The sequence below is a fragment of the Cygnus atratus genome, chromosome 8 (assembly GCF_013377495.2).
Source record: "Cygnus atratus isolate AKBS03 ecotype Queensland, Australia chromosome 8, CAtr_DNAZoo_HiC_assembly, whole genome shotgun sequence".
Lineage (NCBI taxonomy): Eukaryota > Metazoa > Chordata > Aves > Anseriformes > Anatidae > Cygnus > Cygnus atratus.
In genome coordinates this window covers 5,334,368-5,359,449 of record NC_066369.1, presented here as the reverse complement: position 1 = coordinate 5,359,449, position 25,082 = coordinate 5,334,368, and the positions used below count along the sequence as shown (strand labels likewise).

The window sequence follows — 25,082 nt, the reverse complement described above, 5'->3', positions numbered from 1 at the left end:
CATTACATTTACATACTTAATCTATCTAAAAATCTATCTAAATCTATCTATTATCTAAAGAAGAATATGATGTATTTTAAGAAATGGAAGGTAATGCACCTTTTCTTGTTGAACTGTGAATGCAAACTTCCACAAGCAAATGTTACTGTAATTTACAGGATCACAATTTCAGGTTTCATTTTCTTTGGAAATTCAATCTGCATGATTTTGATCAAATGCCTTGGGTTCTCACATTTGTAACATCATAAAATGCAGAAAAAAATGTATTTAATCATGTAAGTCAAATGCACGCTGTAACAGAATGTGAACTATCTAACAGGCTGCAGAGCGATAAAAGTTCAGTCCAGATACAAGCACTGAGTGCAGCTTGAGCATTGAAGATAAGAGTGTAATTGTAATCCTCTGCCTGCTTTAACAAAAAAAAAATAAAATAGGAAAAAAAAAGAGGGTAAAATAAACGAAACTATTCAGAGCTTGACATAAGGCATCTGACTGAAAACTTACTTGCTAATTGTTTAACATTTACATTTACACCATTGAAACAAATGATTTAAAACAATGATTCACAAGAAATAACGTACTGAATTTAACTGGGGTGCAAGCTACTGTTGGTAACTCTTGTTCTCAGTCTAGGCTTTGTGGGGCTGCAGGACTGAAGGTTCAAGCTCTGTATTTGCTCATTAGCTATATGAAGGGAGCTAGTGAGTCATAGTAATCATTGGACTTTCCCTCACCTTTTTCCCCATTGGATAATCATGCATAATGAAAATTAGAGCTATGCTGCTAAGCTGAGTTTGGCAAGAGTGGCACTTGTTCTTTGTCAGATTGGGTAAACATGTGGCTGTTTTTGGAATCGACTGTTGCGCAAGTGATATTAAAAGGTGTTATTTTCAAACACTCCTGCGTGTATAGAACAGTCACCTGAAATGTCATGGACAAGAAATATGAAAGATACAATACTTTGAGTTGTACACTTGGAAAATTGAATGAATGCTCTTGCATAATATTTTATCTTCATTCATTTTTCAAACTCAGGCAGTTCTGTGTAGATGCTTCTAATTTTTTTTTACAGGTTCCCCTTATCACAGAGCACTGTGTTCAGTTCAGGACTGGCCCAGAACAGCTGTAGTTACTGGTTAAGTCTCTTTCTGGGTTTGGAGCTTTGTTTTCTTCTGTTTCTACATTCATTTTTAAAGGAAATTGTTTAATTACTATAGCGTAGAAAAATGAAATACAGCTATGCAGTTCCTCCTGTTTCTGGAATTCTAAAAGAGTTTCAGGACCAGACTGCTCAGTTTGTAATACACTCCTTATGCTTTGATCTCTGTATGTGTGCTGGTGAGAAAACCATTGTGCATATCTGGAAGGGTGGTGGAAAGCTAAACCCCAGCTGCCTCCCCTGCGTGCTTGGTGCCTGCGGCATGGATGGGTCCAGGGGGAGGGCTTAGAGGCACAGTTGCATCTATTCTGCCTCTTTTTCCTGAGGGCAGCAAACCTTCCTGTACCAACCAGACCCTGCTGACCACTATGTCTGTGCAGCATAAACCTTGAATTCAGTAAGATAACAGCTGTTATTATGGTGCTTTTTATCTGGGAGGCGAAGTCTAAAATTGCATCTGACCTCTGAATGTACAGAGACGCAAGTGATGAGCACTCTGCCTAGATCCTCAAAGGTTTTAGATGAAATCGGTATGAGTGCAGTACCTAAATGAATACTTCTGAGGATAATAGCTTCTGTCTCTTTCGCCCAAGTGTCGTACAAGGTAGACTTTGAACAGTAATTTGTCAAATGATATATTGTGAGCCTTAGAACACAACCGGACTTCCAGCATTGTTTTTCCCAAATAGGATTACTAATATTTTAAACTAAGCCACTCCATTTACTTACGCAATCATACAAGTAATTAAACTAGCTATGGTATAGATTTAACTTACTTATTTATAGGTCAAGCTTCTGGTTGCCCTAGGTCAATGATGTATAGCAACAAAGCTCCATAAAAATAGATTTTCTTAATAATGCCGATAGGCTTTGTATGACAAAAAGTAAACAACCACACATTGATGTGCTTTGTGAGTATCCATCTTTGCATATATATATTTCTGGACAGCGCAAGCTCAAGGGAAACAAATCGCAACCATACACTACATGTCCAGACAAATAATCCTTTTGTGCTTTGCTAAGGCAGAAGAATAAGTTCCTGTTTTTCCTGTATATATCAGGGTTTGCTTGTTTGTCCAGTCATTTGTTTAGATTTCAATGAAAAGATAACAGAGGTAAAATTGCTGTGCTTCAAAATTAAATGAATTGGAATTCTGTTCCTCCATGAAAAGACTTGAAGCAAGATTTCAATCAGTGTGTGCTTGGTAAAACATGGCAATTTGGTGTCTGTTCCATAGAACTGACAACTGCATCTAGTTGTTTTTCTTCTAAATTTGATCAGATAATTTGATAGAACTTGGAGAATATCTGACAGTTACACAATCACATGGAGATTTGTTCATAAAATAACAACACAGGGACACTTAATTAGTTTTGTCAGCAAATAAAAAGGCACTGGCTTGCATTTCCAGAAACTGTCTAAAGGTTTTACAAATACTCTGATTCAGCTAAAATCAGGCTTTTTATATGTTGGGCTCAAAAAATCCTAATTAGAAAAACATTATTGAGCTTATAAAGTCCAAACCTGAGAAGACAGGAAATAGTTAATAAGTATTTACTTTTACAGATTTAACAACCTGGTGTGTGTGTATATATAATATTATATGACCGTACAATTCACTCCACAGATCTCCAGCCTTGTTCAATATCTCAGCTACTTAATATTTTATTTAAACCCATGATGCAGACATAAATGTTTGCTATGTTTTATTCAAATTCTGCTTCAGAGAATCATATCGATTTCCTTCTTTTCAGTTTCTTTTTTTTTTTTCTTTTTCCTTCCTGTTACTACCATATCTCGATGCTTTGCAAATTCTAATGCTTATTTTGCTGGTACCTAGGGTAAGGTGCAGGGGAGGTGACAACCTCCTCCTACATAAGGGGTGCACAGGCAAAGCAAGATCCTGTGATTTCAAATGCTGGTTTTGAGATACCTAGGATCTGATTTTTCAAAATATTAATGATAGAGGGCTTGGAGGTTTGAAAAGTACTTCACCTGCTTTCTGTTGGAACTGTATGTACTCCACGTTTTGTGAAACAGAACTCAAGGGCAGGCACCCAGCAAATGGGAATGAAGTTAGCAACCACACACAAAAAATATGGTTTAAACAACCAGCCCAAATACAGACAGGAGCTTTCTGGCAGAGGCAGAGTCCAATTTTCTCAGGTAACATTTAGCTGCCTTGCCAATGCAACCTTCCTTTCTATTCATGTATGAGTTTAATGATAATTGATTAATTATTACAGTTTGTCTTGAAATTCTGCATTTGTTGGTTTTCAGACACGTTTACTGAACTGTCACAAGCCTAGGTTTTCTATTTCAGACTATTCATTGTTTAGAGAGGAAGGGGTAATCTCCATCTTTATTGTTTCTTTAACTTATGATTTAAAATTTATGTTTGTTTTAGAGCATTTAGAGAATTTGCGTGGCTCTCTGGTCAATTTTATGTTTGGCTAATCAGTGTCAGTAATTACATTCTCTTGTGTTTCTCAGCCTTACAAATCAAAAGCAAGCTGTTAGAGGAATCTCTGTTTAATGTGTCTATGTGGAAGCATGCAGAGAGGCAGGGAGAAAAGGTGAAAGAAGAACGTGAGAGGACTCTTCAGAGTTTCTCCAAGTAGGTGATCAAAACAGTTATAAAGAATAAATCTTCAGAATCTATTACAAAAGAAATTGGCAATAAAAGCCTAATCCTATATGTACTGGTGTGCTATTTCCACTCATTCACAAGACCTGCTAACCAGAAAAGGATCTAAATATACAACTAAGCATTGAAACATCTGCTTCTAATAATATTTATACCAAATTTCAGCACCTATTTTTAAAGAAGTATACTTTTAAAAAATTATCTTTCTCTTTTATCTGGTTTTCACTAATTATAACAAGTAATGAAGTAGTGTGTTGCAGTTTTATTGTTCAGAGACATAGTTCTAATGTATTAAAGCATAGTTCAGTTAATCAAATAGGCTGAAGTTGAGTATAGAAAAAAGGAAACATGCAGAGAAATTACCTTTTGTCTTTCAGTAAGAATTTTAAAGTTAGAGTTAATATGCTGATGTTTTAGTACACAAAACCTACTTCACGTTTGGCAAGGCACGCATATTTATGTATTTCAGTGGGAGCTTCTGCAGGTGTTATCAGGAGCGAGAGAGAGGACACTGAAAGTACATTAAAATTAATGGATGGAACAGTCAATCTACTGTCCTCATCTGGGAATCTCCATAAAGATTGGCAGTGTGGCATTCTTACAGCTTGTAGAGGTTTTGCTCATTTTCTGCCCTTAAGTAGCTGCACATGATAGCATACAGACACAGATGCAGCAAAGCTGCAGGAAAGGGGCAACTCTGAGTTACTTACGTTGACAGCCCAAGCTGTGCCAGATATATCCCGGCAGACATTTATCACATTTAGGCCCTGATGTTCCCTCCTTACACTCACAAAATCCTCTGTCATTACAGCGATCATGGACTGAACCAAAAGGGTTACAATAACAGTCTGCAGAAACAAGACAACACACACACACTGGATTCAGGTCTACATAAGGTGATAATTCATTTAATACCAATAAAGGCTGCATTTCCAGTGTTAAAGGTAAAGGAAGACTGTCTATTAATGATATCTAAAGTAGTGAATATAATTACTATAGTCCATTTATTTGTTTGCATATGTCATTTCAGGAAGAGACGTTTTATGATATGAAGAGAGAAAGTAAACACAAAAGATGTAAAGGCAGAAGATACCATGTTCTTTGAGAATAAGTGATTGTACCAGATTCTGTTCTGGTAAGAATGTTTTTGACAATTTAGTGAATGTTAGGAAAGCTTTGTATATCAATACATCATTAGGGTGAAATGTCTCACATCATTAAAATAGGCTTATTTATATTACTCAATATTTTTCTGAGTGCTGAATTGCTTTAGATGGTTATATAAATGCACTTTACTTATTTCCAAGATAGTCTTCCTTTATAGTGTGGAGAAGTATAACCATGTATATGGATATTTGTCATTAAACTGATGAGATTGTATTTAGCAGTGACATTAATAAACCTTTTACATATTCCACAATGATAAACTTGAGGTGAGCAGTAATGCAAAACTTATCAGAACTCGCTTTATGTTGCCATTTTCATTTCTCTCACCTCCCAGTGGGCAGATGGAAGATGTAATGAGGCTCTTTCCCTGATACTTATTTCCACGTGTGTGTTGACCTAATTAAAGAATGACTAGGGTAACCCATTTCCTCCCAGAACAGGTACTGCAGGGGAATGTGTAGTCTTCTTCAATCACAACCCTTTTCTTTAACATGATTATAATATTCATGTTCAGTTTTGGCTAATAAAACAAAGAAGACAAGACAGTAGCAAGCAGAGTTAATTTTTGGCATTCCTATTCATTTTTTAAATTTAAGTGGCCATATCTTATTTGTATGTAGACCCATGTAGACCCAGAGTAACTCTACTGTCAACTGAGACTGCAGACACACTTACATTTTGGCAGCGTCTGATCTCTGCTGTTGTTGAAGGCAAAAGATAGATAAATCAATTCCTGAATCTGGGCAACCTGCTGAGAATCTGGCTTTGTGTGTCTCTGAATTGGTGCTGCTTTGACTACCTTAGGAAATTGTTCCATAGCATTAGGTTAAAATTCAGTGATATTGTAAATGACAAAATGTTGTTCAACTTGGAAGTAAAATATTAAAAAATACAATGGAAAAACTGTAACAGGAAAAAACATTATTAGAAAGACATTTGTCATCTGTTGTATCAGTGTTTATTACCCATAAATTACAGATGACACTTTGAACATTTGGCATGCTGATGAAGAGTAGTTACCTTTGGCAAACAGAGTTCCACAATAATAATAGAGTCAATTAGATAGCAACATTCATTAATGAAGTTGAACGTTGACATGCCAAAAAGACTGTGCAAAATTGAGCATGATTATACCGCAGTGAGTGCCATTTGAAAAGCTGGCAATTCAGACGTGAATTGGATATATGAAATGTTTATGTAAATATGCACAGAGCAGAGATACGTACTGAATGCAGGAAGTCAAATTTGTTTAGAGTGTTTATAGAAAATCTTGAAAGGCAAAAAGTCTAGAATTGCATTAGAAACAGCCAGTTCTTATACATCAAAACTAATTGGATATAATAGACCTACAGTGATTTAAACAAGTGTTTATGAAGAAATGTATGGCCTGTGGCATTGAATGCTATAGAAGCATGATGTTATGTTGGTCACAGAACAAGAACCTGACCCTGAGTCAGTGAGAACTTTCCTACTGAACTCTGTCATCTAAAAACGTAAAAAGTACCAGGCCTCTAGTGTGCTGTTTAAGGGAACATAGATACTTTAAGTAAAACCTTTTCTGTAAAAGTGGTAGATCAAACCAGGACACAACACAGTCCTGGTAACCTTTAGTAACTGAATCTAGCCTCCATCTTTCCCAGTGCACAGTTGATACCACAGCCATATAACCTAGACAAGCCAACAGAGCATCCAAGCTCATTGTCCAACACACTATGTCAGGCTATAGAACACTTCCCAACACCTGTCAAATACCTAAGACATCAGAAAGATCAAAAGCTATGATCCCAGTATGTTACTGTGGTTATGAGACAGTGGTTAACATTAATGGCCTTGCAACAGCAAGGCATTAAATAACATTTCCAGATCATCCTAGCAAGTAGACCACACACCATGTTCCAAGGTAGGGAAAAACTAGTCTCTGCTGATTTAACTGGGTAGGAATTTTCCTCCTGACCTGAATCTGGTGACTGTAATGGCTGGGAATATGACAGTAGTAGTAATCTTTTCACTGAGGTGCGATGTATTAATATAAAGCTGCTGTAATAAAATACAGTGAAAATAAATAAAAAAGAAGGTTGGGAAAATGGGCTGAAGCTTGCAGACTTGCCACTGTCAGTCTGGGTTGACAGTGGCTACAGGACAACCCTTAAGGTTCACTTAATTAGTTACCATTAGAGTTTATAAAAAGTTCTCACAGTTGATAACTGAAGCTTAAGCCCAAGTGACTGCAAGGTTGGCTTTGTTATTGGTGAGACAGTAATGACTATTTTAATGTTTATGTCATAAGGCAAAGGAAGAAATGATTTATTACTCTGGGTCTACTTGGTGGTTTCAATGCTATTTGTGCTTGCCAGTGTACATATTCACTGAAAGAAAGAATTATTAGGACTTTATCAAGAGCTTGTAAAAAATAAAAATGCTCTTCAAATTCTGTTCAATTCTTTTTCACTGCAAGCATGTCAAGTGCATTTTTTTTCTTTAAACTACCTTGATTTATTTAGAAATTGCTGTTGCCCATTGGAGGTAATTTTGCAGTCAATTGACAAATCCACAAATCTTTGATGATTCATTTTAGGAAATGAATTTCTTAAGAAGCAAAATAAATTTTAAGACATAACGAAATTAGATTTTAGCCCACTGTATAGAGTGTTACACTGTGCTTCACTGTTAAAAACAAAACAAAAAAACCACCCCCTCCAAAAAACAAAACAAAAAAACCACAACCCTCTCAATATTTAAATTCTTTGTAACTTTGTCAGTTTTAAAAATGAAACATTTTCATTAGTTAAGATTCATGTTATCCATATACTTACCATATATATTTTTTAAGATTGTGTAAGTAGTTTTGATAAATCAGAGACAAACCCTTGTTTGCTGCCATTAAACTAGCTTATCCAAACATTTTTGACTTTAAGTATGTGGCTGAAGAGGAAAGAATTAACCTGGAAAAGTAAGACTTTCATACAGGAATAAGGTTTGCATGTGTCACTGGAAATCTGCTTATTAAAATGTTAATGCCAAAATTCCACTCATACTTAAAATCCAAAACACTGCTCTTAGAGAAAAGAGAAATGAGCGTTTCCAATAGAGCAAGACTCCTTGTGCTTGACCCAGAAGGATGGTGAATCCATTTACCCTCTGAGATGCAAATATACCACACTTTGCAGGATTAAATCTGAGCAGCCCCAGTTCAGGAAAGCACTTTAAGCACAAACTTTTTTTTTTTTTTTTTCCCCTCCCCTCTGAGAAGGTCTTAGGTATCTACTGCACTCCACTGGCTCTAAACCAGAAGTATTACAAAAGTTACTCCTGGTCTTCAGTCTTAAGTCTAAAGTTGGTGAATCAGCTGCGATATCACAGATTTTGTATGCAGTATGATCACTGTGATCCTCAAAATCCAGTCCAATGAGAATATTATTTAAATAAATTACCTTATATGTAGCAAAACAAGGTTGATCCTATAGTCATCTCACATAGTACGGTTCTCATGGGAGTCCATGAGAATTCTGCTTACATTGAGGTGGGAAAGCCTGCAAATGGACCACCACTTTGTGCCTTTTTATTTTTTGGAGACTCTTGTTAAATTAGAGTTTATTTTATTTCTGTAGTGTCTGAGCAATTATGAAGTACACAGTTGTTTTACTAAGACATTCTAAATGTATCACTTGCATATTAATTAAAAATCTACTTATTTTTGACTCCCGGCTTATTAACTTCCTGGTCTTAATGACATGGCTACAGATGCTGTCTTAGCATTTCAGTGTACATGGGAAAACAATTTACTGCAGAAGCTGGTGAAAAATCCCAAATAGAGTAATTTAGTATCACACTCATTAGGCCTATTTAGACAGCTGAAATTATATAGCCCTGGCGGTCACACCAATGATGTCCTTCATCTACATCAAACAAATATGAGGGACAGTACTTCTTACTGAGAACACTGAATTGGGTTAACCTCCTCATAAGAAATCATGACTTGCCTATTAAAGTTCCTATTAGCTCAGACTAATTAATGTCAAAGGAAATCATGCATTTTCTGAATGTGTTGCCAAGCAAAGTTAAAAGAAGGACATGTAAAATGCAGTGCGTGGATGGATCTGGGTGTTTATCACAAAATAGAATGTAAATCTGACGAGCTGTAAACTGAAACAAATAATAGCAAAGTAAATAAATTCTGGCTTGAATTTCAGGAATGAATTATAAAAAAAATATTAAAGTATAACCTATTCACCCGTAGTCCATTTTGGCATGAAAATCTTAGTTACTTCTTTCTTTCCTTTTTCTTTTCCTTCTTGGAAAGAAAAAACAATCACAGTGGAAATCCAGGGAATGTTCTTCTGATGCTTATGTCTATGAGCAACAATACATAATGAAATTGTTGTTTGAATAGTGCCTTTTATGGCTACCTGTTAACTACTGAAGCTACCTTTTATTGAGTATCCTCAGTCTTCACCTAGGGCCCTCTGCCTTTTGCTGTGTTCTGTGTGTGGTGATAAGAGAATAATGCGTCTTCTAGTGTGACATTTTTTCTATTTTTTGTGTTCTGATATTTTCTTGAAATTTTCTTGACTTCTGCATTTTGGATATTTATATCAGATGCTAGGTTTAAAGCACTGTTTTCATCTAGGAGTCCTACTTCTAAATTTACATAATGCCAAACAGCTTTTACAAATGCTACTCCTAATCACACGGGCAAAATTTCAGTTTCCTCTCTAAGGAAGAGAGGAGTTAAGACTGCATTTTACAGCCATGTGCCTGAGAGTAGAATTTGGTGCTACATTTAATTTTAAAATTGGAATGAGTTAAAAGGAGTTAATAAACACCAGTTCCCATGTTCTATTCACACACCTGGCAACTTTCATAGGTCTACAGGCCAGTATTCAATAGTGTACTAATAATTCCAAAAGTTAGACTGGGAACAGGGATTTAAGACTCAACCCTACCATGTTTATGTGTGTGCAACTCCAGTGTAGCTCCCTCCCGCAGGACAGCACAGTCAATTTCTCAGGGGCTTCCTGGGAAAGTCTTCCCTGGACTCTTAGCCAGGAGGTTCTTCATCATGTACAGATTCAAAATACTTCCTTGGGGCTACAATGGCAACTATGGCAACGAGATGGAAAGTCTACACAGATGTTCTTATCCATTGAAAAAGCTCATTCTGGCTCATCTGGCAAGTAAGCAGCAGTGGTCCCTAGCAGCTGCCGGTAGCTTAAAAGGCACAGAAAAAAAGCCGCAGTTACCCCGGGACTGACCTATGCATACATTTTCATCGTCCAGCTCTGCAGAAGCATTTCTGAAGTAGCCCAGCCTGCATAACTCACAGTGCTGACCTCTAGTGTTGTGCTTACAGCTCACGCAAATGACCGTATTGAGCAGCTCGATGTAACTGCACCGGTTGGAGTGCCCGAAGCATTCACAGTCTTTCAAGGAAGAACAGAAATGTATACAAAATGTATACAGCAGCAGAGTAATAGCACATTACATGCTTAGTAAAAATGAACTATGGAAAGAAATATGAATGAATGGCACATACATGTTAATCAATGTAACATGGACAACAGCAGATGTTTATCTGCAATGAAAGTGAGGGTTGTTTCAGGCAGGTTAGTGTGACCCGACCACCATGGCATGATGTCAAAGACTGACTGCTGTTGGCAGACCTGATGGAACTGAAGCATTTGCAGTTGTAAACCTTTCAGGGGTACTGGAGGCTCAGTTTCCGCTGATAGAAATGCATGTCTTTTTTTTTTTTTCATATTCGAGATGAGTATAGATAAAGACACAGGAAAAACTTCCTCATATTAAAAATATTAAATACAGTGGACAAAATTGTCAAACTTAAGCATGCTTAAATCCACAATGAAAGATAAAATAAAAAAAGTTTTGTTCTGCTGTAAGTAGTGAGTATTCAAAATTACTTCTGAACTTGGCTCAGGGTACTGTAACTCGTAGGCACCTTGGGAAATGGACTATTTTAATTCAAGACCAAACAAATCTCCAGTTTGACAATTTTGGCCAGCACCTCCTAAAACAATTAACAGAGAAGTGGAAGGAAGAGAGATTACTATTTAAGAGCTATTTCTAGTACATTTCTGAGGTAAGCATTAACCTATTTTTCAAATCTGAGATGAAAAACCATTAGGCCAGAATACACCTTGAAAACTCTGAAAATGTATACTGAATAGAAAACATGCTTATTGCAGCCGTCTGAACTGCAGCTGACACGACAACCACTTCTTAAAAAAAACCCCTTGTTAAACATAGAATCCTATTGCCTCTGAGTACTTAATGACAAGCAGTATGTGGTTTTATCCAGAAAAATGTAGAAATTAGGAAAGCATCAATATCATTATAGGCACAGCTATGCTTTGTGTAGAAAGCGTGTGTAGGTCTGACTGCTCAGCTCTGAAACTGAGCCCAGAATGAATGCAGGAAAGGTTATTAGGATGATCAAAGAAGTAGAGAGCCAATTTAAAAAGCGTACTACGATAATTTGGCCTGTTTAGTCTAGGACACTGAAGAAGGGATATCACTGGGCTATAAATACATCAAGGAAATAGCCTTGTGCCATCCTAAGTGAGTATCTGTGCTAATGGACAACACTGGCACAAGAACAAGTGGGTGTTAACTGCTCATTGAGAAATTTCAGCTGCAAATTAGGAGATGGTATCTAGCCGTTAGGGCACTGAGGTTCTCAAACACTCTTCCAACTTGTAGCAACTCATGCTTTAGAGTTGCAGTGTATTAACATGGTGAAAGAGATTATGATATGTTTCCTGCAGTAATGGAATGCAGTGACTTGAGGGCTTTGAGATCTTAAAGTTAACTTAGGCTATAATTAGATAAAGCTGTAGCAGAGGATGTAAAATGTTAATTTTGGAAATACATGGCAGGGACCAAGTCCCTTCTGTATTTTCTGAAGTACACTGCTGATTGTGGTGGGGCACCCAGTGAGCCCACTGGTTGTTGATGTAGGGCGTCAGATACAAACTTTGTTCCTGTTTATATTTTTATTAAAAAAAAAAGTCAGTACGTATTCATGAGTATGTTATGTAAAAATACATATATACTTTTGCTGTTGTCTGATCTAGCACACTATAAATAGATTGCATCTTTTCTTTTATCTACATTGCTTAACATAACATAAGTTTCAATCTTGAGAGCTGTCTTTTGGCTGCCGGGAAACATTAATTCAATTTACATATTCATAGTCAGTTAACATATACACACTCTCATTCTCTTTGATATTACATTGATGAAGTAATGTTCACAGTTCATGTCAGTCTAATAATTTTGATGCCTCTAACTCCTGAAGTACAGTAAAACACTTGGTTTTTCAGTCTTAATATGCTACCACTTGACATATTGGAGTAGGGAGGAAAAAAGTGTTAATGTTTCTCTTTTGCAACTGGTCAGTGAGATTCAGCATTTTAGCCAGCTGCCCAGCACTATTTCTCCACTAGCATATCCATCTTACCTGAGTAAAAACTGCACAGGGAAGGGGCAACAGACCTAAAAGTAGAAGCTAGCGCTAGCAAAAAGGATCACAGTGAAAATTGTTACAACGCTAAATTTTAATGTGTTTTATTTCTAAAATAAGAAAGATTGGTTGGAGATAGGCATTATGATCCTTCTGAAGCTCAGATTAAGAAGCAATGCTGTCTTAGTCTTTGAGAAAGAACCTGTCTTCTGCCCCCATTACATAACTTGTTTTGGCAAGAAGATACTATGCTGTTATGTTCCTTAGACTTGTGGCTAAATGTAATCACACTGCAGGTGAATTTAGAGGAAAGAATGTACATTGCTTTTTGAAACAGTAATGGGCAGCAGAATAATAATACATTTTTATGTTACAAAAATATGCAGGCTGTAAATAAGTGACAGTAAATCAGACTATACTACTTCATCTTGTGTGTTTAAAATAGCATTCTGTGAATAAATGACTGCGCTACTTCCACTCTGAAACTGTGATATGACCTTTAGTAATACTACTACAACACATAATTGGCTATTACAAAAGCACAAGAAACAAAGCTGCACATAAAATAATTCACTGCTTTAACAGGGCTTGCTACTAGTTATGAACTTGACTAAAGAAGCATTAATAATTATGAAAGGCTCAGTTTGATGTACACATACACTCTTCAATATATTCAGAGGGACTAGAAAAGTTCAGATGTGTCTTATCAATATTAAGGGTAATTAATGAGACCAATTCTTGACTTCATTGCAGTCTCCAACTTCCTCATCAGTGGGGGAGAGGGAAGTGCTGATTTCTTCTCTGGTGACCAGTGACAGAATGGACGGAATGGTAAAAGCTGCATCAGGGGAAGTTCAGACTGAATATTAGGAAAAAAGTTTTTACTGAGAGGGTGGTTAGCCCCTGTAACAAGCTCTCTTGCTAAGTGGTTATGGCCCCAAGCCTGTCGGTGTTAAAGAAGCTTTTTGAAAATGCTCTTAGATATGATTTAACTCTTAGGTTGCTCTGTGTAGAGTCAGGAGTTGGACATGATGATCCTTGTGGGTCTTTTCCAATTCATGTTATTCTATGATTTTAGTGGATACTCTGTTTTGTAACAATTGTGCTGAAAAGCTCTAGGAAGCTTCATCTTTACACTGGTAAATGCCATATGATATACTAAAAAAATCTGGGTTAACTAAAATGGTCTAACATCTGATCAAAGATTAGTAATGGCAGAGAGGAAAAAAATAAAAAGCCAGGACAAGGTAACTGAAGTCCCTTTATTATTATAACCAATTTTTTATGATTTTTGATTGTTTCTATTTTGCTAATGCAATCATATGAACTTATTCTTTTATTGCTGTTGGCCTGATCAGTGATCATTTATACATCTTTAGGTTTATTAAAAATAAATAATAGTAATAACAAGCTATGTAAAGGGTCTGCATATGATTGAAAGGGAAGTGATTTCTCCATGACTTTCATGAGGTGCTTCCCTGAATTACTCACACAAAACGTATAATTGCACTCAGCATCATGGCAGCTGGGAGTCTGATAGCTGTCAGTGCTGTATGGCCTTCTAGCTTATCATGTGATTCACCTAAACCAGCACAAAGACCAGAAAGTAGCCAGCATATTAGAAATGTCAGAAGCACAATTTAAGGTTTTTAGCAAGCGTCTGGCTAGCAGCATCACGACTTTCATGCACTGGCCAAGCCACACAGTCACTGAAAGAGATAAGGGGGAAAGTACCAAAATCAGGCTGCAAATGGTTTAACAACATTGAAATGACACGAGCTTACTGTGCTAGAAAATGCTGCATCCAGTTCTGAGCACCATATGTCAGAAAAGACATGTAAGCTTAGAGACAGTATAAAGCTGAATAACAACAAGGAGTAAATGGTTTGGAAAATAAAACCTCGGAGAGGTAAAGCTAGCAGGTGTGTTCAGTGTGAAGGAAAAAGGGAGATGGGAGATGAGATAGCCATGTTGGATTTGATAATTATCTTGGATGATTCAGAATTGTCAAATTCCTTGCCATCTCATAAAAGAATTGACTGTATGAACCTTTAAAGATGATTCCCGATGGAATGATTCTATTGTGACAACCCCGTTCCTGTTGTATAAAACATAATAAAATTACCTATTGAAGGAAGCTCATGAAAAGGTTGATCATTTAATTGTTTTGTTTCTATAAACTGAATGATCTTTTTTCTTCCCTGTTATAATGCTATGGTTTTACATCTTTGAGATGATATATTGTTGTGCTATCAGGACTAGGTTCAGCTCAAGGTTCAGCTGGGACTGGTAAAACATGAGATGTCATCACATGAAACAACGGTAAACACACATGGAAAGGAAGCACAATTTTAAAATTGACTGGTAGCATGAGACAGCTATCAGTGTCATTTTCTAATCAAAAGAACAAAAAGTATTTCAAGAAAAGTGCTTTCAGAAATCATTTAAATATTTTTTCTTCTTCGTTTTCCCGTAACTGAGTTCATCCTTTGTATGCTATGAAATACAAAGGAGATTTCCTTGTAACCTTAGAAATTACCAGCTTTGTAATAGTTATGATCTCATCAAATGGATCAAACCTAAGTTCAAACACTTGTTGATTTCTCAAATCGTTACTAATGTGCAGTTCATGATTAATGAGATATTCACAGCAGCTACAGAAAGACAAAGCATCTTTATATGTACTCTTTACAGATAAATTGATGAGGAAAACCAGTGAGAAGATCTCAGAGTTGACTATGAATGATAGAGATGCAAACAAAACAGGTTGCCTGGACGTCACTGAGAGAATATTGGCATCTTTCATTATGTCTGTATAATTCCATTATTTTGATAAAACATTTAAATATCAGTTCAAAATGTAATGCCTACACTCTCAGTTTGTGCACTGTTACAATAAAATGAAGATGTAAGGCACGCTTACAATGCATTAGAAGACATAAGTATGTACTACACTCCATGGCATTTACAGATACGTCTTGATGATATGGACAATTGACATTTTTATGTATTGTATGACCTCAACTAATCTGTTTCCTTTTCACAATTTATGCAGATTGGTGAGGAAAAGAAATCTCTACCAACAATTTGCTCTCTAGACAATAATCTGAATGGTAATATTCTTATATTTAACTCCTTTAAAAACAAATGACATGTAACCTTATATGCCACAGTGCCACAGAAGCATATTTATTTTTTCTCTGTATGGCTTATGTTTATGTGACTTAATGTTTCTCTTGTCATCAACAAAGATGCCTCACCAGTAAGCTGATGGGTACACTTCACAGATATTCCAGATTCATACAGTGCAATGTTTTCACAACACATAGCACTATGAAATCACTGTATGAATCCAAGAATTCCTACCTCTGTTGTGGTTTGCAACTTGAACAGAAGAAACAGTTGTCATAGTTAATTTGGGAGCAACTGTATAGGTAATAAAATGAACAGTAAATTAGAAAAGATTTTGTATAGGAACAAATCAAAAGACTAAAATATACTTCTTTATTTTCTTTTTTTAAATTGACTTTTACAGTGTTAAATTTAACTTTAACAATGGTCACTGTTTTGTTAGGAAAGGGTGAAACTTGGTGAAAATGAATTATAGGTACCAACTATTGAGTCATTTGAGCTTTTGATCCAAGATAAGGGGAAAGTTATTCACATCTGCACACTTTGGCAATTTTGTGTTAGTGGTTATATGATAATTTCTCTCAATCCGTGACCAATGACTGTATGGTAACCACTGTGGGCTGCGAATGGTTTTATTAAATTTACTCTGGCCTAATAACATAAACAAAGAAAACATAATAAAATAATATAAACTGTAAGCAGATTTTTGTAATTATTCTCATTATATGCTATACTTGACTGAAGTATTAATTTAAAATAATTGTGAAACACTGTAACAATATGCTGCAAACACATAATTGGAATATAAATACTTTTAATTTTTTGTGTTTTCTGCTCCATAACAAAATGTCAAAATTATATTTACTAAAGCTGGCTCTTATTTACTAGGGAAGAAACAATGAGTAATTTTGTTCTGTTCAAGACGTATTGTGCAATGAAGTTAAGTCTTAGAACACAAGCAGTATAATTGACTAAGCTATGAAATCCATTATAAATGCTGAGTGTCATTTCATCAGGAATATTTAGATTTAAAATTCCTGTGAATAATGTAGACTAATCCTTGCAGAGAGCAGAGGAGCAGAGATGTACTCTGTATTTTTTTGTTTGTTTGTTTGTTTAAGGAACACAGACAAAACTTTGAAAAAAAAAACAAAAAACAACAAACTGGCCAAATGAAATTATTAGAATGCTAAGTATCACTTCATCATGTTTATTTAATTCAAAACAGGTGAATAATGCAAACTGAAATACATTGCTAATCCTTATAGAGAGTACAGGTGAATTGGGATTTTCTATTTTTTGTGGGAAGCACATATAGTACATTAGGTTTTATACATACTTATGTCTCAATTTGGTCACTGATGAACGGATATGAAACTACAGCCCTTCTAAAGTAACTTCCCAACAAATTCCTAATACGTTTTGTTCAGATTAGTAGCTATTTTCTACATCACCTTTTCATTCTCCATCTGCATGTGTTATAGGCAAGAAAAGACACTCTGAACTGTCAGAGCAAGCCACAGGCCAAATTTTTACAGGGATTTCTTGGGAGTGAATGGCTACTGGGACAGTAAATAAGGAGAACAAAAGGACATTGTTTCTTACATCGAACAATAATTATGAAATGTATAGTATATAGCTGAATACAACTTCAAATAACAAAGAATCGTACTTTTATTTTATTACTAATCTTTAAAAGTTGTTCTGTCACTTTCAATGCTAATCATCGTGCCAAAGTCTGCAAATAATATTTTGTTTGGCACTTGAATTGCAGAGAACTGAGAGTCTATTCTGCAGAGAATGTGCTTGTATTGGGGATGTCACACAAGCTAAGAATTCCCAGCTCACTTGGGAAAAAAACCACATGGAAATAGGACATTAACACATGGGTTTGATGTAGACAATGACAATCTTTCGCACTCAAAAATCTCAAAACTTATTCATAATATAGACTATAGTTTATACAAGTCCAACAGTATCCTGGGACTTTTGCTCAACTTAATGTATATCGGTACTTATAAACCTGTGTTTCTACTTTTCCAGACTTTATGCAGCAATGTTGTGTGTGATCTTAGTGTTGAAAAATGCTCTTTTCAGGTAAGGTTTGCTTTATGGTTAAATTCTGCAGATATTTTCTCACAGAATAGCATTACTCAGCACTGAAAGAAAAATGAGTTGGATTATCATTGTTACTACTTTTGTTGCCATGTGGGACTCTTAGGAAGCAATTTCAGTAATTTTAGACCACTAGGAATTTTACAGCATCCTACCTTGATTTGGTTTAGAAACCTCAAGGGAAGAAATATTCGGCCATATCCTATCAAACTTTGGAGGATCTGCATGCATCAGGAAAAATCAGGTTTTGTTATTTACATCTGTGATATTGTTCTAAACAGGCAAGCATACGGACAAAGACATAGACTACAAACATCCATTTCTGTACTAGTCTAAGTTGCACTTGAACAGTACATGACTCCACATTAAACAAGAAAACAAGCAATTGATGATTCCCAAAACACCAAATGGACATAAAATACTGTGCATAACAATTTAACTTCCATGGTTTAAAATATTGTTCTTGATTAGAAGATACCCAAGACCAATATATTTGGTTCTAACACCAGGAACAAAATAGAAATGTGTTCTGTTAATCTGCTCTGTAGAGATAAAATGACAATGTCAGACAAATACGAATTTCTTACCAAAGAGACATATCTTACCGTAGCATCCTGGTTTAAGGCCTTATTGAGTGAATTATAATTTTGCTATCGAAACATATTCACCGGTAGAGTGAACCTTTTCTTTGCTCTCACATTTTTGTGTATTGTATCTGTTTCCTATCACCTCTACTAATCTATTTCCCAGATTGACTTTTTTTTTTTTGTAAAAACAAAGTGTATACATTTCTTAAGGGCCCTAAATAAGATGTTACCTCCATATAGTGGCATTTTGCCTCTGAACAAAAGTATTAGGTATGTCTTTTCAGAGTTTCATTTCCTTTAGTTCAATGTGTTTTGGGGCTGGCTTAGGGCAGAGTGGTAACCCTTAACAGGAATGGTGCTGGCTGCAGGAGCTGGGAGCAAGTAAAGGGTGTGAGCTGGGTGGTTGAAAGCCTCTTTGGTTCTGATGTGGGACATGATATTTATGTTCTACTTCTTTTTCCGTTCTCTGTCTTCATTAGCAGTTCCCATCTGCCTAGCTTTGGATATCAAATTTGGACATTTTTATCTTCTGTGAGTACTGCAGCTGTTACTTCCTTTCTGAGCTGAATAGAAAACTTCTTAATGGTCACATCAGCCTACATAGCAGTGATAAAAATGGGGAGATGGCTATTTTATTTCTACATACAAGGAATTCACTTGAATAGTGAATGGACTGCAGTCATTACATCTTTTTTGGCATCAAGGGTCTATGCTTGTAGGTCTTTTTGAAGGAGGTGTAATTCACTGGTATGTCAGTCTTAGTGGAAGACCTTCAGGGAAGCTAAGAGAAAAAGACTGGTGCTTCCAGATCTGATGTGGAAGGAGGACTATATTCGTTTTCTATTGTATCTTCTGACCCATATATCAAAGGTGAAGAGAATTTGGCTGGGTGTGGATGAATGTCCCAAAAGTCCTCCAGGAGAGAGCAATTCAAGGAAAGGAATGGCCTGTACTGTGCCATTTACTGTTAGGTAGTCTTCTGCAATTGAATCAGTCAAGTGTTGATCTAATTATATATCTACATCATCTATATGATCTATATATATGTATATACATCTTGTTCTTACATTTTTGTGCTTTTTCCTTATCAGTCAAGAAACCAGAAGAAAAGAAAACCAAGTTGGTTTAATAGATTCTCGAACAGTCTATGTCTTGATTAAAAATAACCTGCCTCTACTAATCAGATCCACCAATTCACACACATAGGAAGTGCAAACAGAGTAGTCAGTGCATGAAAAAAGCTATCTAAAAGCCATACTTACTGAGGTGGCATGATAACCCCAGCACACTAAATGATTCTGATTCCACGTACCTTCCGCCTCCTCCTGAAACACTGGCTGACTAGTTATGGTAAATAAGTTTGAAATGCTGACAAATTGCTTGCACAGTTAATTCACCATTAAAGTTTTGGTAAAATTTTAGGAACACTTAGGCTTGACCAAAGTGTTTGAAGAGACTGGACATTAAGGAATATGCATGAAAATCGTGAGCTAAAAAGGAAAAGGAATCTTTGATTACATTTTCTTTCTGTCCCCTGAGCCTTTTTCTCTTTTAACCATCATCCAACATCACAGTTGTCGCAGAAAACCCATCACATTTCAGACAGGAACTTATAATACCCTACTTCGGTTGCTGAACGTTGAGTGGCATTCCTACTTCAAAAATTCACATGCGAATTGGCCTAGATAGTAACAGTTATAAAAGTAATAGCATCAAAGCTTTGTAATGCCTTAGGACTAACCCTCTGGTATACCTGTCACTTAATAAACTGTAGGTCCTATATGTGAAATCAGATAAGCTTTTATTCTGATAATGATTTCCCTAAGGAATCTCTTGTCTTGTCCAAATAATATCATTACTTGTGTGACAGAGAATCAGTGTTACATATTTCTAAGTAATCCTATAAATGCTATAGATCTGTGCTCATTTTAGCAAACTGACTTAAAATGGAGATTGTGATTTGCTACAAAATAATTAAAACTTCCCTGATCCTTTAAATTAGATTATATTCAGCTGAGTTTCTTAATGGGCATCCAAAATAATTAAGAGCATATTTACTGCATCTGAAGATGAACAATTAAGACTTTTTACAAGTGATTATTACTAGTTATTAGTGATAATTATAACCATCTTAGAAGGGACTTGTGGAGGTCATTTGTTCCATCCTGTGCTCACAGCAGGGTCAACTTCAAAGTCAGATGATACTGTTCCGGGTCATACCCAATTGAAACCAGATGCTTTCTTCAGTGGCTCTGGGCTGCTTGGTAATGCTCCAGGAGGCTTAATGCTTCTGTTACTCACTTCATTTTTTTTAATCTTTGGTAAAGATAATTTTTTCCTATGTCCTTACTCATGAAATGTATTATCACCGAGATTGTTTTCTGATAAAAGTCAGTTGTCTTATCTTTGATTTTTTTTTCCAGTGGAGATGATTTTCAATGCTTTATCTAAAAACATATGTGAAACTTCCAAGTCAAGGAAGGTTGACGATCATTCCCACAAGTATATTGGAGCAGATGAGTCATTTTTTGAACAGACATCAGTACGATTCATTTAGCAGCTAGTTATTCTTTTATAGCAATTTGTGAAAATATTTCTAATCCTCAGTGATCACCACAAAACATCCTATTTAGAGAGAAGTTGACTAGATAAACTAAGCTCTTCCAGAACAGTTTTGTATTTGCATGCTCTATTCTGTTACTCAAGTACTTATTTTCCGAAATAATTAATTTTGGCATAGTTATTCTAGAACATGCACTGGATAAATCTAGGATATTACTCTATCGCAATATGTTCTAAGATAATCATTCTGGGTAAACAAGGCTACAGATATGTGAAAAAGAGTTTCTAAAAATCCATTTCAGTGTATTATTTAAAGATACTGTAGGCACCTTTAAGAGTAAAGGTATGTGAGATATACGAGAGAGCAGAAAATCAGCCATGTCATTTTAAATTTGCATTGGAAAATTCTGCGGTTTTAGTTCCTATTGTTTGAAAGACAATTATACGCAGAAAATAACTCTTGGAAAAATCTTATTTTCATGACGTAAGGAAAAGCTGGTTGTCTATTTACTAGGTGTATGATCATTTCCTGCCTCCCAAACTCAAATGCCTGTTTTGGATACATAGTATTAGAATTACCCGTGATATTAAATAAAGGAAATATGTTTCAAATATTCCCTGGAAACGCAATCTGCACCACATGCCACATCATGGTTTTGAACTGGGGAAATAACAGAAATGAAACAGGTCATTTCAACCTTATTCCAGCCAGACGGCTGCACATGAAAAAACTTGTCATGATGTTGGCAGAAATTAATCAGCATTTTGCTTGTTCCTCACTTCAATCAAGTACTGAGCTGAAAGTAAAATTAAAATGTATTTTAAGCCCTCCCACTGAGAGGGGCTTATCCTTCCTAGAGGACGGAGAAAGAGGACAGGTGATGCAGCATGTGAAGATGACCCTGCTACCTGGGCATCTGCTCTGCAGCAGACTAGGATGTTTTCACCTCCTACGCTGTTTAAGCTGACCTGTCCACAAGCAATGCATTTACTGAAAATTACTGTTATTAAATCATTAAGTCTTAAGTAATACTCTCTCAAATGGTAGACAGGGAGCACTTGTGTTGACTTGTGTTCACTACTATCATTACTTATTTACATTATCATTAGGAACCTTAGTGAGAGAGACTTTAAGATGTTTATTAATGGTTGTGAAACTTTTACTTAAAACACGAAAAAGTACTAAAAACTTGTCAATGTAAGTTTAATGATTCTAGTAGAAGTCCAAGTCATTGAAAACTGACCTTGCCACTGCCTGTTTTAAACAATAAGTAACAAAGTAAAGATTGTTTCTTCCACAGTATACATGTCTGTTGAGCACAGTGGAATTAGATGTATGACAGCAGTTTTAGGTTTCATATTAAACCAACCAACCAAACAAACAATAAAAATAATAAAAAAGCTCATTCAAATCTGTGGCAGTGGCAATTTAGTAACTGCTGGAATAATTGAATGTGTTTAGACAGATGGCATGCCATCACTTCTTGCAGAGATCACACGATCATTATTACAGAATTTCTAGGTCTGTTTGAAGTCATGATAACATACCTCATGAGAATTTGCCTTTCAGCACTTCTGTAATACTGAAAATCTATCTCCTCAAAAGGGAAGAAATGCTGATACTATTTTTTTATATTAAAATAATATTAAATTTTAAAAAAATACTGGGCCAATGTTAGGCAATCTTTTTTGGAGCAATGTAGGAAGTTTCATACCTGTTCCTTTGAAGAAAGGAGAATTCTGCATAAATGTGAAGATGTGGTTGTTTTATGGCAGCTCCTCAGCCATAACATCTTTTATAACTGTTGGAAGAATTTAAATGCAATTAGTCCTTTACGTGTCCAGTTGTTGTCTTAGACTAAAAGAAAGCGATCTTTTTTGAGTCTTTAAAAATCCAGTGATTCAGTTCTGGAAATTCTTATAGCTGCTATCAGAAAAAAAAATCCATTGCTTTTTAACAAAAGCATTGGCTAGTTCTCACACTAATGAGGTGTGAAGGAGTATTTTTCAATTGTAAGTATTTCCAGTGAAGTATTACAAATGCACAATGAATTCAGGTATTTTTAAACGCAATATTTTATGTAATTTCTCATGAAAAAAGAACTAATTCTGTTGATAGTTTGTGGGAGTGGTTCTTTTTTAATTTTGAATGGTTCTGCTTTTTTCCTACAAAGGTGCTGGAATTCACTGTTGGACTGGGACTATTGTACTGTAATTCACAACTGATGAAGAACAGTAAATCAAGACCTGTTTTAAAAATCAGAATGCTGATTTCAAGACTCATTCTTCCCTTATACTCTACAAAATAAACTGATTACATGTCTAAGGGACAAAAAGAAAGAGAGTAGAAAAGATACAGAGATGCATTTTTTCCACGGTAATTTCTTCCTAAGCTTTAATGATATTGTATTTTTAAATATCTTTATGGATCTTGCCTTCTCTCCATAAAGTTTTCTGAGTAACTGCAGCAAAACTTGCATATTGCAAGTGCAATGTTTCTTCCACAGGTACTATGGTTCTTGTTGAAATGTTGCTATCTCTAGCGTCTCCATAGAGCCCTATCACTTGATTGTTCATTCACAGCTAAAACAAATATAGCAGGAAAATGAATAATCTCCTGCATATTACAGCAAATCATAAAAGCCCTGAAAAGACAATTTGATATGCTGACATTTAACTAATTCAGAACAATGAATGTAAATCAGGATGAAGAATGAGAAACAATACTGAACTGCCTCTAAACTGGCCATGTCTACTAAACTAGAGAGAATGGCTCTTCTTATCTGTTAAAATTGGTGGATCTGGCAAAACAAAACAAACTAAAACAAAGGCTCCCCCAAATCCCAACGCAACAATTCATCGGTGCTTCCTCGAGGAGTGTTGGTACTTTCTAACCTGGCACTAGAAATCACTCCACAAAGAGTGGGTTTCTGTTCAGCGCTGGGGTCAGCAAAGGCATTCTGCTTAGAGAACTTCAAGGCTAATATCCTACTTATACAGAAGGAAAAATAGCTTTGTTGTGAATCCGATCAGGTAAATAAACTACTCACTTTTTTTTTCCTTTTTTTTTTTTTTTTTCTATTTGGAATGTTAAATTCTCTTTCAGATTTGGTGTTCAAATTAATGCATTATACCACACAGGCTGTCAGTATCTTTTTGCCAGCCTCATAATATTTTACTATCATAGAAACTTAATTGTTGAAGTGGAAAATTCTGGGCTCTTGGAGGTACTGAAGTAAAGAAGGGAAAAACAGATAGTGATATTGCCTTGATATAATCTGTTACTCAGATAAGGTGATTGCCTTAGGCTAGGTGTCTGATTAACACTGATATTTATTAAAAAGTTGGATTTGCATAAAATTGAATTGAAATAAGACAATTTTGCTAGTATGTCCAAAATAATATACACAGTCTGAAGACAATATTTACATGTTCTGAAGGAGATAAACATCTTAATGGGTCTCTTAACTATAGAGTTATCTCTGTAAAACTTGACCTCAGGTAACAGAGAAATAACTACAGCCTAGTTATGCATGTTCATATCCTACTGACATATACGTATGTCAGTGTGCTATGTATATACTCTAGTCCAGAGTTTGGCACTGTAATGGTTTTGATCTCGTGACTGTAAATTTAATGAGAGAACTTTTCAATTGGTGCCAGGGGGTGAAATCATGTCCACAATACTTCCAGTATGGTTAAAAAAAAAAAACAGACAAAAAACCCCTCTAGTATTTGCTCTCAAAACCTTTTAATATTTATATTTACCACTTTAAAACTTCATAACAAAGATGTAAAACAAATAAAACTACATTCATATTAACGCTATTTTAAATACAGAAACATATCTACCAGATCTTTCAGGGTTAAGAAACCAGTAAAATAAGAGTGCCCATTCAATCCCTATTTTACTTTTGTGTCTCGCGTTCGTTATCATTCAAAAAAAAAAAGTTCAAAAAAAGTTCTCTTAATTTGAAATCGGCTATAAAGAAGAACAAAAATATAGCGAAAAAAGCTGAGAATACCATCTGATTGTCTTGATTGCACCTTGCACTGGGGTGCATGGTCTGTCTCTAAATTCTGACTCATCTGCCACCAGCAGGCTTTAAGGTGATAATCACCCACACAGAGCTATTTGCACATCATGTCTATCTTATCCTGTATCTAATTATACCCTTTATAACAAACTGTTTAGCATAATTAGTGGAGTTATGCTTTACAGGAATAAAGAT

At 35.6% G+C, this 25,082-nt stretch overlaps 1 protein-coding gene across 3 annotated transcripts in view; it reads right to left on the bottom strand.

The window, feature by feature from the left end:
- NTNG1 (netrin G1) overlaps positions 1-25,082 on the bottom strand; it is a 156,387-nt gene that overhangs the window by 23,378 nt on the left and 107,927 nt on the right. Inside the window, exons 6-9 of one of the 3 annotated variants that reach the window (XM_035538041.2) lie at positions 17,857-17,922; positions 15,821-15,880; positions 10,227-10,394; positions 4,518-4,655 (exon numbers count right to left, since the gene is read on the bottom strand). The exons of 1 other annotated variant lie outside the window; for it this stretch is intronic. In XM_035538041.2, coding sequence (XP_035393934.1) covers positions 4,518-4,655; positions 10,227-10,394; positions 15,821-15,880; positions 17,857-17,922 — 432 coding nt within the window. The remainder of the gene's footprint in view (positions 1-4,517; positions 4,656-10,226; positions 10,395-15,820; positions 15,881-17,856; positions 17,923-25,082) is intronic. One more of the 3 variants, XM_035538039.2, reaches the window with a different exon arrangement.